The sequence below is a fragment of the Chelonia mydas genome, chromosome 8, assembly GCF_015237465.2.
Source record: "Chelonia mydas isolate rCheMyd1 chromosome 8, rCheMyd1.pri.v2, whole genome shotgun sequence".
NCBI lineage: Eukaryota > Metazoa > Chordata > Testudines > Cheloniidae > Chelonia > Chelonia mydas.
The window spans coordinates 4,946,919-4,966,545 of NC_057854.1; the positions used below are offsets into that span (position 1 = coordinate 4,946,919).

A 19,627-nucleotide genomic window follows, 5' to 3' on the forward strand; every position below is an offset into this window, starting at 1 on the left:
CTTCCGGGGTCAGCGCGGGGGCGCTCCTGTTTGTCCCGCAGTCTCTATGGCGCTGGTCCTCCAGCGGTGCGTGTCCGCGGAGGGCGTGAGGGGGCACGGCTGAGACGTGGCGGCGACTATCACTGGCAGGGGCGGAGGCGGCCGGGCCGGGGCCTGCCCTGCAGGTGAGGGCCGGGGGAGCGAGGGGAGGCCCTGGGGGGGCAGGGGTGCTGGGGGGGATCCTGGGGGTGCGGGGGTGGGGGGTGCTAGGGGGGATCCTGGGGGGCAGGGGTGCTGGGGGGGATCCTGGGGGTGCGGGGGTGGGGGGTGCTAGGGGGGATCCTGGGGGGCAGGGGTGGGGAGTGCAAGGGGAGATCCTAGAGGGGGTCAGAGGGAGAGGGGTGCTAGGGGGGGATCCTGGGGGGCAGGGGTGGGGAGTGCTAGGGGGGACAGAGGGAGAGGGGTGTTGGGGGGATCCTGGGGGGGCGGGGTGCTAGGAGAGACCCTGGAGGGGGGACGGAGGGAGAGGGCTGTTAGGAGTGATCCTGGGGGGCAGGGGTGGGGAGTGCTGGGGGAGACCCTGGAGGGGAGACAGAGGGAAAGGGGTGCTAGGGGGGATCCTGGGGGGCAGGGGTGGGGAGTGCTAGGGGAGAGCCTGGAGGGGGGACAGAGGGAAAGGGGTGCTAGGGGGGATCCTGGGGGGTAGGGTTGAGGAGTGTTGGGGGAGACCCTGGAAGAGGGGGTCAGGGCAGAGATGCTGGGGGGATGTGGCGGAGGAGGGTTAGGGGGCCAGGGTGGGTTGTGTTAGGGAGGGCCGTGGGCAGGAGACCATGTTTGAGAAGATATCTAACAGTGAACGTGATCTCTCAAACTAGTCCGTGGTCTAGTCACTTTGGGGTCGTGCACTTTCATCTGGGTGGGTGAGTAACTGGGAGCATGAATGTTGAACCTTGGGAGGGAATTGGAAAGGTATTGCTAAATTGTAAAGCTTTTTACATCCCGTGTGTGATGGAGAACGTGTGTCTAAATTCCATGGGCAAGGGCTTGAGGCTGCGTGTGTGTTTGTAAAATACCAGGAGCGTAGAAATGTCTCTGGGACATGTAGGTGGGGAATGACGAGACAAAGGGGGAAATGGGGTCATGCACCTAGGATTTTGGAAATGTCATCTTAAATTGACAGAGTAGTGATTTGTCTCTTCTTTTTTACTAAGAGAAGGGTGACCAGTGCATTACAATGTAACAAGCTGATCTGATTGCATCACCAGTGAACTTTCTGGGACTTATAAATAAATGTAAAATGGAATGTTACTGTTTTGATTTACCAGAGATATTTTAGTACACCAAAGTCGGGCTACTTAAAGTCTGATTCCCATAGCAGCCATAAGCTGGCATCTTTTGGCACATATAACGAGCTTCATTACAATGTCTGGTGTTGCATTAACATCTAACTTTTAAGTATTAACTGACTTGGAGTTAATGAAATGATGACTGTTTGGCCCATCAATGATGGGGAAAAATCTCGTTTACAAGTGGTGGTTTATAGGTCCTTATCCAGCAATTGGATTTGTATGGCAGCTTGCGACTTCAGATGCAAGTTGTCAGTGACGATGAATTTCCAAATTGTTTGTACGCTTTAAAAAAGCTCTGCTATAAATGCACAACGCTCAAATAAACGTGCTGCAACTTACTCAACTGCCCAAGTTCTAATAGTGCTATTCTTTCATATTTGGCAAACGCTTTTCAAAAACAGTCCACCAAAGCCGTCTGGGTTAGCGAGACAAGCCATAGATTAAATTATCTGCACACCCTTTGGACTTGTAGTGCAGCACTTACAGATATTGCTCAGTTCCTTTCCTGCTGGGAGGGTATGGCTCTTAGATAGAGTGATCTCTCGTATTTGGAAGTTTAATGTCCTGTCACACTGTTTCCTGTCAATCATGCATAGCTCAAACTGACTGAGAGAGCATTCTGCTTCCTTCCCCGGACCTGAGGAAGAGCTTGAAAGCTTGTCCCTTTCACCAACAGAAGCTAGTCCAATAAAAGATATTACCTCACCCACCTTGTTTCTCAAAAAATTAATTGACATATAGAAGGCGAGTGGGAGCCTATATACAGGGAGAGGAAGAGAATAACAGTGTCTTCTCCCTTAGCTATTCAACAGAGCACTGTAGCATTTTAAAGGAATGTCAAAAATATCCTAGTGGGTTGGTGTTATTCTTGGAATCACTTTATTTTCTAGGAGATGTTCTAGTAATGTCTGAAAAAGATGGCAGTGAAAGCCTGAAAGCAGGTGCCTCCCAGAAGGATGAGAATGGACAGACAGTGGAGGAAGCTGGGTCCGTTAAGAGCAGTGGTAGGGAAGAGGATGAACCTGAACCTGTGGCTTTGACTCGGAAAAGACCCGAAGCCAAACCCTCCAGCAAGCCTATTGCTGCAGAAGAGCCAGTGGATCAAGCCCTGAAAGTATGTTTCTGTGCTGACTCTTTGAACATGCAGATTGGTAAATTGCACAAACTTTGAACACAGCAGAATCCTGGTTGTGTTGGAAACAATGATGAAGCCCTTTCATGTAGAGTTGTGGCAGAATAGAGTTTTGCACTGAGAAATCCTGAAAATGCATTATTTTAAATGTCATTGGTTTGAATGGGTTTTGCATCAAACCTGGCAATTGGGTCTCTGACTTCTCCCCATGAGTGGCAGAAAATCATGGCATTATATTAGAACTGCACAAATAGGATAGCTAAGAACTGGCTTCTTCTCATGGGGGGTTAGATAAGGGTGGAACAAATGACATTAGAACACTGACTGTACGAGAAAGGGACAGGATGGGGGGGAAATGAACTTGTGAACCTTTAAACAAAAAAAACAAACAGACCTTCCTCTTTCCTACCTTCCTTCCTGCTTCCATACCCCAACCTTCTCACATTTTGCAACCCCATTTCTTTTTTCTTGAAGTAGAGAGAAGTTACTTTATGGTCAAATACAAATAGGATAGCTCACCATTAAACTTTGATATTGCACATCGTTACTGAGAGAGGGTTGCATGCAGAAGAGGAAGGTTACAGGGTACCAACATTAACGCTTTTGCTATTCATTTCTGCTCTCCCTTTTTCTTCCTTCATTTTTATCGCTAGTACAGTAGTGTCCAAATTCCTTCCCTCCCAACTCCGAAATAATGCCCCACCTAAACTCCATTTAGGGTTTAGGAAGAGATCTTCATTGGAAAGGGGAAAGAGTACCCCACATTTGCACGTTCTTCCGAAGCATCTGGTGCTGGCCACTGTCTGAGACAGGATGCTGGAGAAGATGGACCACGAGTCTGATACAGTGTAGCAATTGCTCTGTTCACTTATTCTGGCCTTGTTGCAGGAGGGTGAACTTAACCCTAACTGGGTAATTGTATGATACTTATTGAAGATCAAGGAGGTCACAGATTGATATGCAATATGTGTTCATGTTGGCTGAAGTTCAGTGTTGTTACAACTGTTAAAAAAAGAGGTTCTCAAAGATACAGTTCAGAGATCAGTGAGTCACTTTGCTGTCTTTCATCTCTGTTTCTCTAAATAAAGGTCTCTGTTTCCACTGATGCATCTCAGACAGGATGGGGATACTGGGGGAGCTGGGGAAAGTCACTTCTCTCCACTGCCTCTGCCACAGTAGCTACAGTAGGTAAGGGCTGCTGGCATTTTCCTAATTCAATATAATTGGATCAGTTGTTGATTACCTGTTCTGCTCATTCCCTCTGGAGCACCTGGCATTGGTCACTGTCGGCAGACAGGATACTGGGCTAGATGGACCTTTGGTCTGACCCAATATGGCCATTCTTATATTAACTCTTTTTGCAGTCTAAAATCAGGCTTCAGTTTTCATGAATGTCTCCAGCTTATGCTGTCTTGCTTGCTTCAAATTCAGAAGCAAGAGTTGGCAAAAATCAAGCACTCTGTTCAAAATACAGGGGAAAAAATCAAAAATCAAAACGAGAGGTAGGGAGACATGGACAGCAGAATAACTTTCAGGCTTTTAAGGAGCTGGCACAAACAATGGCCAGCTGAGGTATTAAAAGACGTGACAAATTTCTGAGACTTTCCCATCAGTGGGATACAGCATAAAGCTACAATGTCAGATGAATTCTTTATGCTGGTCAGTAAGCAAGCCAGACTGCAACTGCTTTTAGTATTGACTGTGTGGTTAGTGCTTATATATCTATATCTGTATCTCCAGTGGACAGTCCCTGGTGGTTAATCTTATTTCTGATTCAATCACTGCTTTCTTAGTGGCTAAAGTGAATGCAGTTCTGTTTTAGAGTTGAAGTAACAGCATTGCCTTCTCTAGGACAAGGTATTTCGAATGTCATCGAAAAAGCAGAGACGTCCTTTGGGATCCCCAGCCCTAGTGAAATCTCGTCAGAGGCCAAAGTTGTTACAGGAGGTCAGTTTTTATTATTAAAAATAAAAAATGTAATTTTTGAATTTCTCCAAGCGTGGTCTAAAAATAGCACCATCTTACACTCAACAGATCTGCTCAGTGTGTACTGAGATTGACATCTGTTTACTACAATAATGTTTCAGTGCTTATTTCTGTTAGCTCTGCAGAGTCTGAGTTATAGCAGAGTGATCTTAACTCTTCCTGTCTCACATGCTGTGGCCCTCTCTTCTGTCTGAGATTTGTGCATTTGCCTGCCTGAAACAGACGATATCTATTTACAATCTTAACTTTTTTGTTGTTTGCAAGTTTTGAAAAATAAAACACCTTTTCCCCCCTCTCCGATGCAGGAAGGCAGAGAGCTGAAGCAAGCATTACAGGCGGAGTTGGTGACAGCAGTTCCTCACCCATCAGTGGAGCTTTCGGAGTTTTATCCACTCTTTCTACAGCTGTTCAAAGCACAGTGAGTGGGCGGGTGGGGAGCCTGGGAAATAGGCTAAAATCACTTATTTTTCCTTGACACTGAAGCCTCATACCAACAAACCTTGATTCTACTCTTTAATTTATCCGGCCTTTCTTTATGGCCTTCAGATCTGCAGCATAGAGTGTGTCACCCCAATGCTCTGCTGTCTTTTCTGGTTCGCTGTAGAATAATGGGCTAAATTCAAGGGCAGATTCATTCCTGGAGTAACTCCACTAACTTCAGTGACGTTTCTAGGAATGACTCCAGTCCTCCTCTTCATAGTCCTCTGTGGGATTGACCCAAATTACTTGGGGTGGGGGGCGACTCGTCTTACTGACCATAGCTAGTTCCAATGGGACTCTTTACCCTCAAGTGTAAAACTCTGGCGTGCAGGAGGCAGAGCTTTCCTGGTGACTGGCCCATGACTCTAGAAGAGAAGCCTCACTACCAGCAGAGCAAAATGCAAAGCCCACTTCTTCTTTTTGGTTTTCAGCAACCGTCTAATAACACGATTTAAAAATGGATAAATGAATATAGTCGAGCTTCTTCTGACTGAAGGGAAGAGAGAGAAGGATTTTTTTAATGTGTGCATTTTATAAATTCAGGATGGCTGTTGCAACTGTGATGGTGGGCCGTATTCTCTCCAGCTGAGCACTCCCATTAAAACATTGGCTATTAGTGTCTCTTCCTTGTTTCTCATGCTCTTTACTGTATGGGGATCGGGGTGTCTAGCTTGGGCTTGAAACACGAGCATTTGGCTCACATCACTTCTGGTTTAAATCAGATTTTAATAATACATTTAAACTAACTGTAGCTAGACAAACAGAAGTATTATTTACATGCATTCTATCAATTTGCAAATGTGCTTTCTAGGGGAAGAGTGTTATTAGTGGCGGTTTGGATGCCTTGGAATTCATTGGGAAGAAGACAATGGACGTGATAGCTGAAGGAGACCCTGGATTCAAGAAAACAAAGGGCTTAATGAACAGGAATTCCACACTATCACAGGTATTAGTTTCTCTCAAACCCTGACAGTGAGACTCTCAGCAGTTTGTCTCTCATTTTTTTTCTTCCCTGAGTTTTCCTTTTAAGAAACCTTCAATATTAGCATCAAGTGAACGCTTCCGAAAATTGTTCACTGGGGCCTTCGCCTCCCTTAGCCAATTTCTCTACGTGCTGATTTGACGCCTCCGCTTTTCCTTTTCAGGTCTTGCGAGAGGCAAAGGAGAAAGAAGAGCAGCGGACAGCTACTGAGGTTACCATGGCTACCGAGAAGAAAGCCCATTATGGGTTACTCTTTGATGAGTTTCAGGGTCTTTCACATCTGGAAGCCTTGGAGATGCTTTCCAGAGAGAGTGATTCAAAGGTAATGGCTTTGAGCAGTTTCCTTTCTAGTTCCTATGTGCAGCTGAGGAGGGAAAAGGTTATATTTATGCACAAAAACCTGTTTAAAAAACATTATTATGGTTGCAATGTCAGGCACTCAAAATTTGGGAAATGCCAGAATTAAGGTTACCCGTGCAACCTAATTTGGCCCCCTTGTGCGTATGCATTATGATATTGTCTGATTGTATGATCACATGTAATTAACTCCATCTCCTCACCTTCTTTCACTCCCCCCCCAGCTCCCAGACTCGATGTGCTTACCCAGCCAGTACCAGTTTTTGCACCCTTCAGACTCCTTGTCCCAAATTATTCTGTCTCCCCACTTGCTCTGAGAGCACAGGAGAGACAGTCTTCCTCCTCTCAGTACACATGCCCAGATCCAGCACAGCCCAGAGCTGCAATTGCAGGGAAAGTCCTGCTCAGCCTTGGGGCTAGAGCATGCATTTGCAGACGTAATCTTCAGCTAGAATTGAGCTGCTAATATCTAAGAAGTCTCCAGTGAGCATTAGCAAAGTGCAATACAAAAATAAAGACTTATAATTGTCCAAATTGGGGTGGATTTTCACAGGGGTGGCAGGAGGCACACTCCAGACACAAGGGATACCCCTCCCCTCTGCCAAATTTCAAGTCTCTGCTCCAAAGAATTGGGGTGCGAGAGCATTTAAAAAAAAAATCACCAGAAATTAGTGAACATGAGCAGAATGTGTTTTCCCCTGGAATGGCTGAACCATTCTAGCTGAAATCTTCCCAGAAAAATGCATCCTGAGGCAGACAACTTGGCGTGAAAAACATCAGCCCAAGTAGCTAAACAACTGAAAACAGGGTTGTCTTATGGGAAGTGTTAGGCAATCTTAATAATAGTGCCACGAGCCTCATCTACATTGTATACATAAAAAATAAGTCTGATGACTTGTACCTTCAGGCTGAGCAGAATGCATGGACAGGAAATGGAAAATGGTAAGCACCAAGCCAAGTACAGTATGTTGTAGTTTAGTCTGTAACAAAGGAGCCACTCTCTGGTTTTTGTTTCCTTTAAATATGAATTTTCCCCTGCTGTCATTTGTCCCCTGGCCAACAAGCCGATGCTTCTTCATTCGCAGCAAACGCCTGTGCTCAAGTAGTTAGCGGCAGGTACAGCTCTCTAGTGTCACCTCAACCCCAGATTCCATAAACCTGACGCTTGATTGGCTACTGGGTCACACGATTCCTTCCTTGGACACACAATTCTGTTCTTCCTAGCTTTCCTGACGTGTGGGCAGTGTGATATTTTTCAACCTTGGTGATCCTACTAGGTTAACACAAATTGTATCCCAGCTATTCAATTTTTGGCAAATATCAACTGAAACATGAAACATCAGGAAGCCCGGTAAAGAATCAATTACTCCTTAATGGGGCCTGGCAGAGAACTCTGTCCTAAAGGGACAGCTGCATTTGGTATCAGCATGTCATTAATACTGCTGCACTGTATCATTTCCATCTTGTTTCTCTTTCCTGTTGCATTTATGGCTCTTTTTATGGCTGTCTTGCTCTTAACTAGGTGAAGTCAGTTATAAATGCCCTCTCTGGAGAAGAGTTAGACATGTTAAAAGTGGAGTTGGAGCAGCTCAAAGAAGCATTTTCATTAGCTGAGTTTTATGATGATGAAGAGGAAGAGAAGAAGGGTAAGTAAGGGGATTCGCGTTTACAGGCGGGGAGGCTGGTTTTTAAACTCCAATTTAAAACCAACTAGCCTTCCACAGCAATGTGTGAAAGGCCCAGGTTTGGTTATTATTCAGCTGGTCCCTTGATCCTCAACCTATCAGCAGTTGGGAGCACTGTTGAAAGGCAGTGCCCTTAATCTCTGTGAGGATAGGGAGAACTCCTCCTCTGCAGGGACCCATTGACAGTGCAGGAGTGGAACTGATAGGCTCATCCAGTGCACCTTGGGCAAAAAAAAGGAGGTCCCTCTGATGCAGGGTCTTATGAGAGAGAAGAAAATGAGGGGTGGACTTGTGGTGGGGGAGTGAAGGGAGAGCTATGTAGGAAATCCCAAGAGATTTACTTCCTCCCAACCGCCTCCTTTCCTGGCGCTAAGGGAAACCTATTAGTAGCATTATCTGACTTCAAAAAAGGCACTTTTTTTGAAAGGTAAAAGTTTCTACTAGTGTTGGCCACACAGTTTGGAGGGACATCGTAAAGCTCTGGAACAACCTGTACAGCAGGGAGCATCCAGTTGTTGAAGCTTTCACTAATTTGAACATAAACGACTTTCTTGTTTCGATTTTACCCAAGTGGCCAAGCAAAGAGGGCTGGCGCATTCAGTGTTAGGTACTCTAGAGCCTTATTTATAATTTTTATCTTTGTACATGATGGATCCAACAGGTTTTTTCCTGTTTTTGTCAACATCTGGCCCTGCATATATAATAGGAAAACCACTGGCTTTAAATGGCCTTAAAAATTCTCTAAGGTGCTGTGCAAGCAGATGTCTTCTGAAATGCAGAATTTATGTTGTTTGTGGTTGGATGCTAGCTGTAAAAATAGAATTACCTTGGCCGAAGGCTTGTTAGTCCTAGTGACATATCTATAGGCCCTCAAAACCAAATAATGCCCAATAAATTGCATTAAGAAAAAACAAGTTTGAGGAGTTTGAATCCTTTGTTGAATATGTTTCAGAGTAACAGCCGTGTTAGTCTGTATTCGCAAAAAGAAAAGGAGTACTTGTGGCACCTTAGAGACTAACCAAGTACTCCTTTTCTTTTTGTTGAATATGTGATTTAAAGATGAATTAAATGCAGCCATTGGTTGTCAGCAGTTGCTGAACCCTTGAGGCATGTGGGCAGAAACAAGCTGCATGGCTATACACTGTATATTTCCTGATTATCACTTATTTGTGTAGTACAGGCTGTCTTACTCTACCGAGTCTTGCCAACCTGCTTTGTTTCCTTCAGGAGACGAAGATTTCACAAAGGAAATAACTGCGCTTTTCTTCGAACTGCACGTCTCAGCCAAGCCGGACAAATTAGCCACGGTGAGTTAGCTTTGTGTCCTCTGATGGCTGGTGGGTAAAACTCAGGAGACCAGGTCCTGAACTCCTGGTGAAGGTGTTAAAAGTATGAAGCACTGTTCTTCCCCCTGTGGATTACAAAATGGTAAGGAGCATTTAAATGTTGGAGCCCTTGATAAGATGAGCCCAGGTCTCATGAGAACGGCCATACTGGGTCAGGCCAATGGTCCATCTAGTGTCCTGTCTTCTGACAGTGGCCAATGAACAGAACTTGTAATGATGAAGTGATCCAACCCCTGTTGCCCATTCGCAACATCTGGCTTTAAAATCATCTCCTAGCTTTAAAAGTGTGCCTTCCTCAGAAGATTATATCTGTAACAATGGCCCTTCTGTTGAAACTGCGGAAAAGGAGCAAGGGCTGTCTCTCTCTGTATAGAAAATATATAAAAATTACAAATGTTCCTTATATGTTGTTGAATAGTTCATAAATGTCTCCAGGGTTCTCAGTACTGGAATTATCAAGTATCTTATTTACAGTTCATGCACTGGGTTATTGCTGATCAGTTTCATGATCCCATAACCCAGTGTCTGAACTCCTCTTAAGGCAACTTCCTCTCCGTCGGACCAGTTAATAAATGTAGAGGAATGTCTCCTTTTCTTACCCTCTTACAATACCATTGTGGTCCACTGAGTGGCACTAACATCTGTTGGAAACCCTAAAAAAAACCTCCTGATCACAGTCGTGCTGTTAAAACAGCACGTGTCGTGGTACATCTTGTAAGAAAGAAAAACAAGTGCCAAAAGTAGGCGTGCACAGTAGCCAGTTCCCTTGTATTTCACTCGACCCACTGCAAAGTTCAGCAGGTAACTGACTTGCTTGTCCCATTTCTTTCCACCAATGTAGGGGCAGTAACCATTTCTTACAAAGAGATCCACTCTTCCACCTTCTGCAGAATGCAGGAGGATCTCATCCCAGTCTTTAAGTGCCATGCTGATGTGTCTCTGCCTCCTATTACACAGGCAAGGAAATCTGCTCATGAATGGATTGAAAGACTCAACATGGAAACTCCAAAAGAGAGGAAAACGAGCAAAGAAAACCAACAGCTGGATTCAGGGAATGCTGACCAAGATGTTAAAACATCGGTAGAGGTAAGTGGGCAAAGGAGAGAGAGAAAATGAAATCTAACTGTGGAGGGGATGTCAGTATAGGATAATGTGCCAACTGGTTGCTTATGGCTTTCAACCCACAGTTAGAATCTTTACATTAACTCCTAGAGATGGGGGTGGGGGAGGGGGGCAGAGTGGAGAGAAGTCTTATTTTAAAATAATAGCAAACCTATTAGAATGAGCTCTTTGTAACTCCTGCAGGATATACATGCATTTGCCATTAGAAGTCTGGCTCAACTGACAGCCTACTCCATTGAAATGTTCCACAAAACTGCAGCATTAGTCCTACATGGTCAGAAGCAAGAGGTGTCAGCCACAGGCCGAGCCAAAGCCCTTTCACAGTAAGTCCTCTGAATTATGCTATAGTACCCCTGGTTAGGTTTGCATCCTGCTGTTGGTGTAGGCATTGCTGTGCGGGTTCTCTCCACAGTTCTCAGCCAGCAGTTTACACCTGGTTGCATTTATGTTAGAAATTGCTAAGGGCAGTATTGTCTTCACTAAACAGAACTTGACTGTCTTTTGTATATACAGAAATTTCTTGACAGGAACACATGGAGAAAAGAAAATATTATGTGACTGCTTTCATGCTGCTCTGAGAAGGGAATTCTGCCCTAAACGTGTGCTAGTTTAGTAGACAGGCATTTAAAAAGAAAAAAACTGGAGCCCACAAAATACTCTGTTTAAAATAGTGTAAAGAGAGCCATTCTCTTTATATAAAATGATTATTCAGTACTGTTTTGCTAGCCTGTTGCTAGCACATTAGATGCCTAATATTAAAATCATCCTGAGCAGACTTATCTCCCTGATACTGCTTACGACAAGCAGGGACTTGTTTTATTAAGAGGCAATTGGTGAGCATGTAAAAGAACTATTTCTCTTTTACAAACAAGACGACACTTCCTGCTTGTAACTAAAATAGCAAATTAGTAATGTTCCCTTCAGACCAGGCATTCCTGTTCTCCAAAATCTGCTTCCAAGTTTCAGCTTTGTTGTCTTTTCAGATATTATTTGGAACTTCTCGTTCTTTAGACGCTTTGTTGTTGGACCCTTAAACATTTATATCTATCTTTTCGTTTTTAAAGAAAAATGTACATTTGGACGTGGGTGATTTTGTTTTGCAGATGACAATGGCGAAGTAAAGGGGATTTTTTTTTTTTAAAGTGCCTTTACTACATAATTTTCCTTTTTCCTTTTCCAGAATGACTATTGTGCTATGTAAAGAATTGTGTTCTCTATCTAAAGAGTTCACGACGTGCTTAACAACTGCAGGGGTAAGACCTACTTCTTGTTTAACAGGAATGAGATTGGTTGGTCCCTCTCAACCTCTTGCTGCATTCAAAACAGACTGTAGTGTCCCTGAAATGCCCTCATGCCCTTTTGTTCCACTGCACAGCTTCTCATGCTGTCTCATCTTCTGTATTTTTAAAATACACAGGTGTGTTATCGGTGAGCTTTGCTGCATCCTAATTCATTACGACCTTCAGATTTTTCACATTATCAGCCTGTAAAGCTAGTGGCTTTTCAGCCTGGATTGGAGTTCAAAGTGAACTTTACTGAAATAAAGTCATCCAGCTCAGACAACTCTTTCCATGCTTTGAGGAGACTAAGTAGCTAATGGCTGTGATGATGAAGGTGTAATTGTTGTAGGGTATTATGAACCCCTCTCACATGTTGGTAGCTGAAATGGTGGGGAAATTCTGTTGTATGCGTCTATGGTTTGTGGCCCACCTCTCAGGGATACCTCCATGATCTTCTCCTCTGCAGAGACAGAGAGCTGTCTCTGAAAGGAACCCACTATTTGCATATATGCACAGTGCTCAACTCATACACAAGAGCTTTCCATTGTCCTAAGCCTAGTTCATACCAGCCTACAGTTGCTTTTGTTAGAAATATGTCACATTAGCTTTAATTCTCCCCAGTTCATCTGGAAGTTCAGTGCACATCATTGTATATAGAATGCTTTTGGTATATGCTGGGACTTGTGCAAGTCTATATTTTCATATTATGGTCCACATCCTCAGCTGGTGTAAATCAGTGCAGCTTCACTGACGGTGAGAGGGCTGTGCCGATTTCTGAAGTAGGTGAGGATCTGGACCTGTGTTTTGCTGAAAGGAAATGCAATCAGATTGTCAAATACTATGATATGTCTCTAATCTTTCCAGGTCAAAGAGAAGGCAGATGTGCTCAACCCATTAATCACTGGAGTGTTTTTGGAGGTCAGTTATGATACACTTACAGCTACTAATGTGGGAATGTGGACAGACTAGTCAATCCCCACTTCATTATCCCTATTCATGTCCAGTTTTCTAAACCATGGCTTAAGACTGCTTCCCCAACTGGTAATTTACAAGTCTTAATAGATATCCGAGGGAGCATTGCTACTATAATCTGTGCCAGATGTGCAATGTATTTGGTAAAGTATAAACATGATCCCTTCAGAACAGTGTAGAGAAGGTGCAGCAGAAGGGAATGTCATTTTGTAAAATGTCTGCCTTTCCTGTCAGCTAATTGGCAATTCTCCTTCAAACATTTCCCAAATTTCAGCCGGTAAACATAAGAGATTCTACAGATTTAGACAAAACAAATTAGCTTGTCTTTCTAAACATTGTAATTTAATAAGATTTTCAGTGGTAGTCTTGCCAAGAAAACTTGATTCTTGTGGATTTTTTTCAACATGCATCTTTCTTGCAGTTAAATAAGCAGTAACCATTTCTCAAATAGAAGCAAGATAGAATTGGAATATTTGCAAGCTACCAACAAACAAATAAACATGCTAAAATATTAGAGACAGTCCTTACATGTTAATCCTGGCCTACTAATGAGACTGAGCTGAAACTTTTCAGAGGGCTCATACTATTTTAATTTTTCTAGAGAGAACTTGTTCTAAATTGATGTGATGAAAAATCCATGTCCATTTGTGTGGATGGGGAAGGGTTACAGCTTTCAGATAGTCACATGTGGTGTGAAATGTTGCATTAGAAATTTCAAACTTCCCCACTGAAAGTTTAGTTCTGAATAGCTATCCTCATTTGCCTGGAGTACCTGAGTAGGGGTTCTGTTGCTTGAAAGCAAAGGATTTATTATTAGCAGAAATTGCTGGTTTCTGTTTTTGCAGCTCGCTTTTCCCTCAGGATCTGAAGCTGTTCACGCGTTCAGGGGTATCGCCTGAGTGCACAGCTGATATTCACAGCCCAGGAGGCTGTGGGGCTCTAGGAATTGCTAGAGCTGTGCAGGCCTGCCAATAGGAAAGTCATCCTGTTTTCTGTTAGAAACTCAGCCCAAGTCTGTTGAACGCCTGTAAAGCTTCCAACTGGACCATGGATGACTTGTGTAATTTGGCATGAAACTTTGTTTCAGTTGATGATAGATAGCTTTGCGTGTGAGCTCCAACCTGAAATGTTTTGTGAACCCCTGTGGCTCAAAATGCTAGACTTTACCGCAGCTCCAGCGATTACAGCAATGGGCTAGAAACTGCTGTGTTCAGACCTTGGACAAGTCACATCATTCAGTGTGTGACAATCCATACGCTTCCCAACTAAAGGGATTCCCAAAGTGGGTAACTTCTAATTGAGGGGGTTAGAAAGAAATGTTCCCTGATGGTGTGTGCTTCCTTTCTACAGCAGAGTTTCTTATGCCTTCCCCTGGAGCAGCTGGTACTGAGTATTCTAGGGGCAGCATACTGAGATAGGTGTATCAGCTCTGAAATGGTATGGCAATTCTTGAGTGTCAGCTGGCCACCTTTTGCCCAGTGGGATAAACTGGGGTTTAAAAAGTGGACTTAACTGAAAAGAAATTGCTGCATCTGAAAGTAGTAGCCTGATATTGCTTAGGTATATTAATAATCAGTGACCATATAGTACACACACATCAAGCAGTAACGAAGACTGGTACCATGAATGTCTCTAATGTAGTTTGTTTTGTTTTGTAGGCTTCAAACAGTGCTTCGTATATCCAAGATGCCTTCCAGCTACTCCTGCCTGTGCTACAGATCTCTCTTATCCAGACTCAGACTGAATTATCCCAGCAGTGAATGAATCCTGCTAGTCAAGCAGAAACCACATCTGCCCACTTGATCATTCCCTTGCCTGGGAATGGGGTAGGGACAGAAAATAAACGAAGCTTTAATCACTGGTACCGCAGTGGTGATGACAAAATGCTGACTGGCCAGGTCTTAGTTGTACAATTTGTCAAGAGACATGAGGGATGCAGTTAGCATAGTCTAGGCATCTGGGCAATCTGGCAAGTTAAAAGTGCAGGTTGTTTCTTAGGGTAAGTCTACACTTAAACCACTACAGCAGCGCAGCTGTGCCTCTGTAGTACTTGAGTGTAGACACTACCTATGCTGACTGAAGGAGTTCTCCCATCAGTGTAGGTAATCTACCTCCCCAAGACGCAGTAGCTAGATTCATGAAGAATTCTTCTGTCGACCTAGCTGTGTCTCTCAGGGGTGTGGATTTTTCACACCCCTGAGAGACGTAGCTGTGCCGATGTAAATTTCCAGTGTAGACCAGTCCTTAGTTTTGGCTGACTGTTGATTACTCTTCTTTCTGTGCTCCCATAGCTGAGTATGTTAACAAGCTCTTTCAGGAATGACTATTTTGAGGAAGACTGAAGCTAAATCACTCTAGAGGAAAGACTAGGGTAACTGGTTAATGAGAATTTAACCAAACTCTCCAGCTGAGTTTGAATTCCGAGGCACATACTTCTGTTCCTGCTAAGTGTGTGCTGGGTACAAGATACGGCAAGGTTCAGGGTCTCAGGAATGATTTCAGCTTTGAAAGAACAGAATCTAAGGTCCCTGATGCTCTGTATGTACAAAAGCGGCAGCTTGCTGAAGGGTGCTGGTCTCTTACATACATACTGAGTTCTTGGATGGGGCTTGGGGATTTTGACGAAGATTGTGTTTCTCTTTCCTGCAAGATGTTTGCTTCAAGAAGACAAGGGTTGCACACAGGGTTACAGGTGGCCCCATTAGTGAGAAGAAAGCTGTAACAGGGATGATTTGTTCAGAACAACAGGGTGCGTGGCCCTTAACAATAAATGAAAAGCAACCGGAAGGGATGGGTTCCTGTTCAAGTAACAGAGCAGAGAATTTCTCATTACCTTTCATACAACGTGACCCATCAGTCACGGTCTGTGTGTACAGACGTTTGTCACGTACCACTGAAGGAGTTTCTTAGGCTACTGTATAAAAATGGTGCACTGTACTACTTCCTGTCCCAGTAGGAGGCGATTAGAATACGTCCGAGAGGAAACAGCTTGACAATGGCACTGGGACGCCTCATCTGCTCCACAAGCTGCTGTTCCACACAGGGCATCTTTTCCTTTGTGCTTTAAAAACTTCCTTATTTTGTTACTTTTTGCACTCTGTACCTTTTGAGCTTCTTCACTGGAAGGGAACAGCCTCTGCTGCACCGACAGGGAAAGAAAGAGGTGGCTTAAATGGAATAAAAAGGGAGTCCCGGCAGCTAATGAGAGTAGACTGTCATACCTGCGTTCCTCAGTACTGGCTCATCAGTAATGATGAATCTCTAGTCCCAGCCTTAGCTGTCTCCAGGTTTTAGCAGGTCTTGCAAATCTCTACTCTTGGGTTCCGTGCTTCCCTGCGCTCTGCTCCATTGATACAGCTTGTTGCCAAGCAGAGAGAGTTGGTTTTTACTATAGAAACACCTTTTGGCTAATAGCTTCTCCTGTTTTGTATAGCTGGAAAAATCCTTGCTTCAGTTTTGGTTGAATGATCGAATCTGTGGATGGATTGACTTTTCTATTAATAAAACCATACATGGAATAAGTGTTCCGGCATTACCCTGAGAATCCTACATCATATCTGGGGAGAGGTGTGGGGGAGGATCAAAGGGATGGGGAGGAAAGAACAACCCCACCCCACTCCCCCCAACACACATACTCTATGCTCTTTTCTTTCACAGAGCCGTTCTATTCTGTATCGGTTCTTATACTGTGCTCATCACCATAATGTCTGAATACCTGTGAGTCATTTTTTCTGTGGCCAGAAGCTGAGTTAAATGCCAGTGCTGTTTCATGTATCATGAACTGGCAATAACTAATCTGGCAGAATTGCTCTGGGGTGCCAATGCAGTTGTGGCCCCACTCTTATCTTCCTTCTCCCCTGCCCTATGGCTGAGCAGTGTTTTTATATATATATATATATATATATATATATATATATATATAGGAGGGAGGCCAGAGCTCCATTCTCAACCTGGGGCGACAGTTGTCACAGATGCTATCAAGGAAAGTGCATTGATGCTTAAAGTATGCATTGTTTTCTATTGAGCTCCCTTTCCCAGCCTCTGGCTGTGGTTTTGAGCCCCATATATACCAGGTCTTATATTGGTACTGGGGTGTTTTATCCCCCACAGTTAGCCAGAGAGAGACAGGCTCCTTGGTGGATGTAAATTCTCTGAGATGTGCTACTGTTTCAATGATGTAGACTTTATAAGCTCATGATTAAAAGGAAGTTTCTGCACTAACTGACTGAACACTATTTTTGTTCTGATGTCACTGTTCCAAAACCAAACACCGAGCCAGAATCTGGATTAGTACCATGAAGCTGACTGAGTAGTTCCTACAGCAATAAGAGAAATGCAAGAAGACCAGTCAGAATTAGATGCGTCCGTCTTCACTTCCCTCTTCGACTGCTGCCGCTGGTCAGGTTCAGCTACCCCTGTTCACAGGGTATGGGATTTTAGCAAGTAGTCTGCATGTTTAGTGCCGTTCTACACAGGCAAGCCCATTGAAAGCAAACGGGTGGCAGAATCAATCTCTGTAGAGAAGCAGGATTAGCTGAACTCGGGCTGCTAGTACCAGCGTAATTGTGTGTGCTCGTCTAAATCCAGGATGTCAAGTAGGAAATAAGCAATGATGGCAAACGAGGTATTTAGAAACCACCCTTGAGTCTTTGCAAAATGCCAACCTCACTGATCAAGCCGACAGGTTGAGAAATGCAGAAAATGATAGACGAGCAGAGCGCATGAAGGAGAATGGGTTTGGATGGGGCAGCAGCAGCTGCTTTTCAAATCCATAGGGGTCTAATCAGAAACACTCCAAACAGCTACATTTCTTTAAGGCATAAGATGGCAGGACTGTCAGGCTAGATATTCAACAGGAATGCACTACAGTAACAAATAGCCAACGCTAGAATAGGCTCATTCTTGCTCATACAAGTAGTCAATCAGGTTTACCAAAGAAAACAGCTATAGAGTCAATGCAAGTGCTTACTCAAAGGCTTTGTCTGGCTGCACTGTTTTCAAATGAATAGAGATCCTGTTAGCCTTGGCTGGTGCCTGAACTTGATGAGAGCTGGAAGTAATGTGAGAGCTCCTGGTGCTTGTTCTTTGAGGAGGTGAGAGGCTTTCTAGACTAGATAAGGGTCAGATAAGATGGAGGCTGGGCAGTGGGAAAAATGTAATTATTTTCTTTCATTCAATGAGATTCTGTTACACGTGGACTTTAGAAAACAGCCCTCCACCAGCTGCTGTGCTAATGTAAAAAAAAAACAAACCAAATCTGTATTCAGTACTGGATGGAATTATGGATATTTCCTCCCAGGGCTTGCCTGGCTATATCCCTGCTTGTTAATTTTTTTTTTTATTAAGATACAAATGTGGATAATCAGAAAAATGTTTTCTGCACCTGGGGAGTGCAGTCAATTTCCAGCTGGCTTGCAAAGGAAGAAACAAAGGTCTGCTATCAGCAAGTGGTGGCAGAAGGATTGCCAGCCAGGCGACCAAAACCTCGAGTGAGTAAGGAGCTGGGCTGTCCCGAGTGGCTCAGATAAACACTTAAATGGCATGACTCAGAACTAAAGAGAGAGGATGTGGGGGGATAGTGACGCTGAAATCTTTCTCAAAGGTGCCCGAGTGCTAAATAGATCAGCTTGTCTACACAACATGGCAATGTCTTGGTTTTGCAGTAGCGTTGTCCATGGAAGGATGGGCTCAAAAGTGAACAACTGTACCCTGTTTATGGACATGACTGAAAACAGTCTCTCATATCTTGTCTAGATGGGAAAAGTTTTTGTTTGGAATAAATTTAGGTTTTTGGGGGGAGGGGTGTGTGGGAAAACTACCTTGAATCCACACACTGAAAGTTCCTTTTTTGAACTATCTGGCATCTTACTCTGCGTTAATTAAGCCCCTTTGGAAATGTTAACAGACTGCTTTAATCAACACATCCATGCTCCAGCTTATCCTGGCAGAGGCTCAATGCAACAGACTGTAACAAGGTGCACCTGTCATTTGGGAGCTGGCCAGCTGTTTGTACACATCTCCCATGGCACTGCTTCAAGTCAAAAATCTCAGTCTCCCAGCAGGAAAGGTGGGTAGTTGCATGCATGCTAATAGCCAAACTAGACATTCCACCTGGCTGAAATGTCTCAAAACTAACTTTATGGGCGATATTTCACTCCCGCTAGGGATAAGTACTTTGGCTGCGTGACTACCTTCCCCTCCTGCTTTGCTTGGTCTTCAATGCTCTGTTAAGTTCAGCACACATGAAAGTGATGAGTATCACGCTGAGCAGAGTCACGCATAGTTCAACCCTGGGAGCAAACCAACAAGAGTGTTTCAGCCAACTGTACTGTTACAGTCTGGCCTAGATAGAGAGGCGGTCTCTGACACAGTCGGCTCGTGGGCCTTTTACGGCTTCCTGGGCAATCACTGTCACATTAAATTATATCCAGATGATGTGAGAAATGTGATGGGCTCATGTTGACCCACGCGGTTGAAACAGCGGCGACTGATATTCTGCGCTAGCTGAAGCTTCTGAGTGGACATCAAGCGTAACCCCAAGTTGAACAGTTTTAGAGTCCAGCCTGGAGCCGGCAAAGGCCTGGATCACCATGATGAGGTCACCAGCAGAAAGGAAAAGCTGCGATCGCTACGTCAGAAGGCATGTTAAGCCACTGCTGTCACCTGAGAATTGCAACGAATGGGGTTGGATCCCGTTGGATGCTGAGATTGCAGACTGAGTCCCCAGGCTCTCTCCTTTCAGCTGAGAAATTTTAGGTGCACCTCAAACCCACCAACTCCATGCCATAAATGCTCACAGCAGATCACATAATTTCCCTGTAGCCTTCTTTGTCCTCTTCTAGAGATTCAAGTTTGTTGTGCTTACAACACTCCAAGCTCCCTGGGCCCAGGTCTTGGATTCAAGCCTGGTCTTGTGCCACAGCAGGATGGGCTTTTTTATATTTCATCTCTAAACTG

At 44.2% G+C, this 19,627-nt stretch overlaps 1 protein-coding gene across 1 annotated transcript; it reads left to right on the forward strand.

Moving 5' to 3' along the window:
• Positions 1–25: 25 nt before the first annotated feature.
• FAM114A2 (family with sequence similarity 114 member A2) lies at positions 26–16,887 on the forward strand. Its single transcript, XM_037907770.2, has 14 exons — positions 26–164; positions 2,219–2,442; positions 3,549–3,648; positions 4,312–4,407; positions 4,752–4,864; positions 5,738–5,872; positions 6,072–6,230; positions 7,788–7,911; positions 9,178–9,257; positions 10,254–10,382; positions 10,602–10,741; positions 11,599–11,671; positions 12,563–12,616; positions 14,329–16,887. The coding sequence occupies exons 2-14, from the start codon at positions 2,233–2,235 to the stop codon at positions 14,428–14,430; spliced, it is 1,515 nt and encodes a 504-aa protein (XP_037763698.1). The 5' UTR covers positions 26–164; positions 2,219–2,232; the 3' UTR covers positions 14,431–16,887.
• The last annotated feature ends 2,740 nt before the right edge of the window (positions 16,888–19,627 follow it).

Coding starts and splice junctions, on each gene's coding strand:
- FAM114A2 (XM_037907770.2), top strand. CDS start 2,233: ATGTCTGAAAAAGATGGCAGTGAAAGCCTGAAAGCAGGTGCCTCCCAG. Junction 4,865..5,737: donor CTACAGCTGTTCAAAGCACA/GTGAGTGGGCGG, acceptor TGTGCTTTCTAG/GGGAAGAGTGTTATTAGTGG. Junction 9,258..10,253: donor AGCCGGACAAATTAGCCACG/GTGAGTTAGCTT, acceptor CCTATTACACAG/GCAAGGAAATCTGCTCATGA.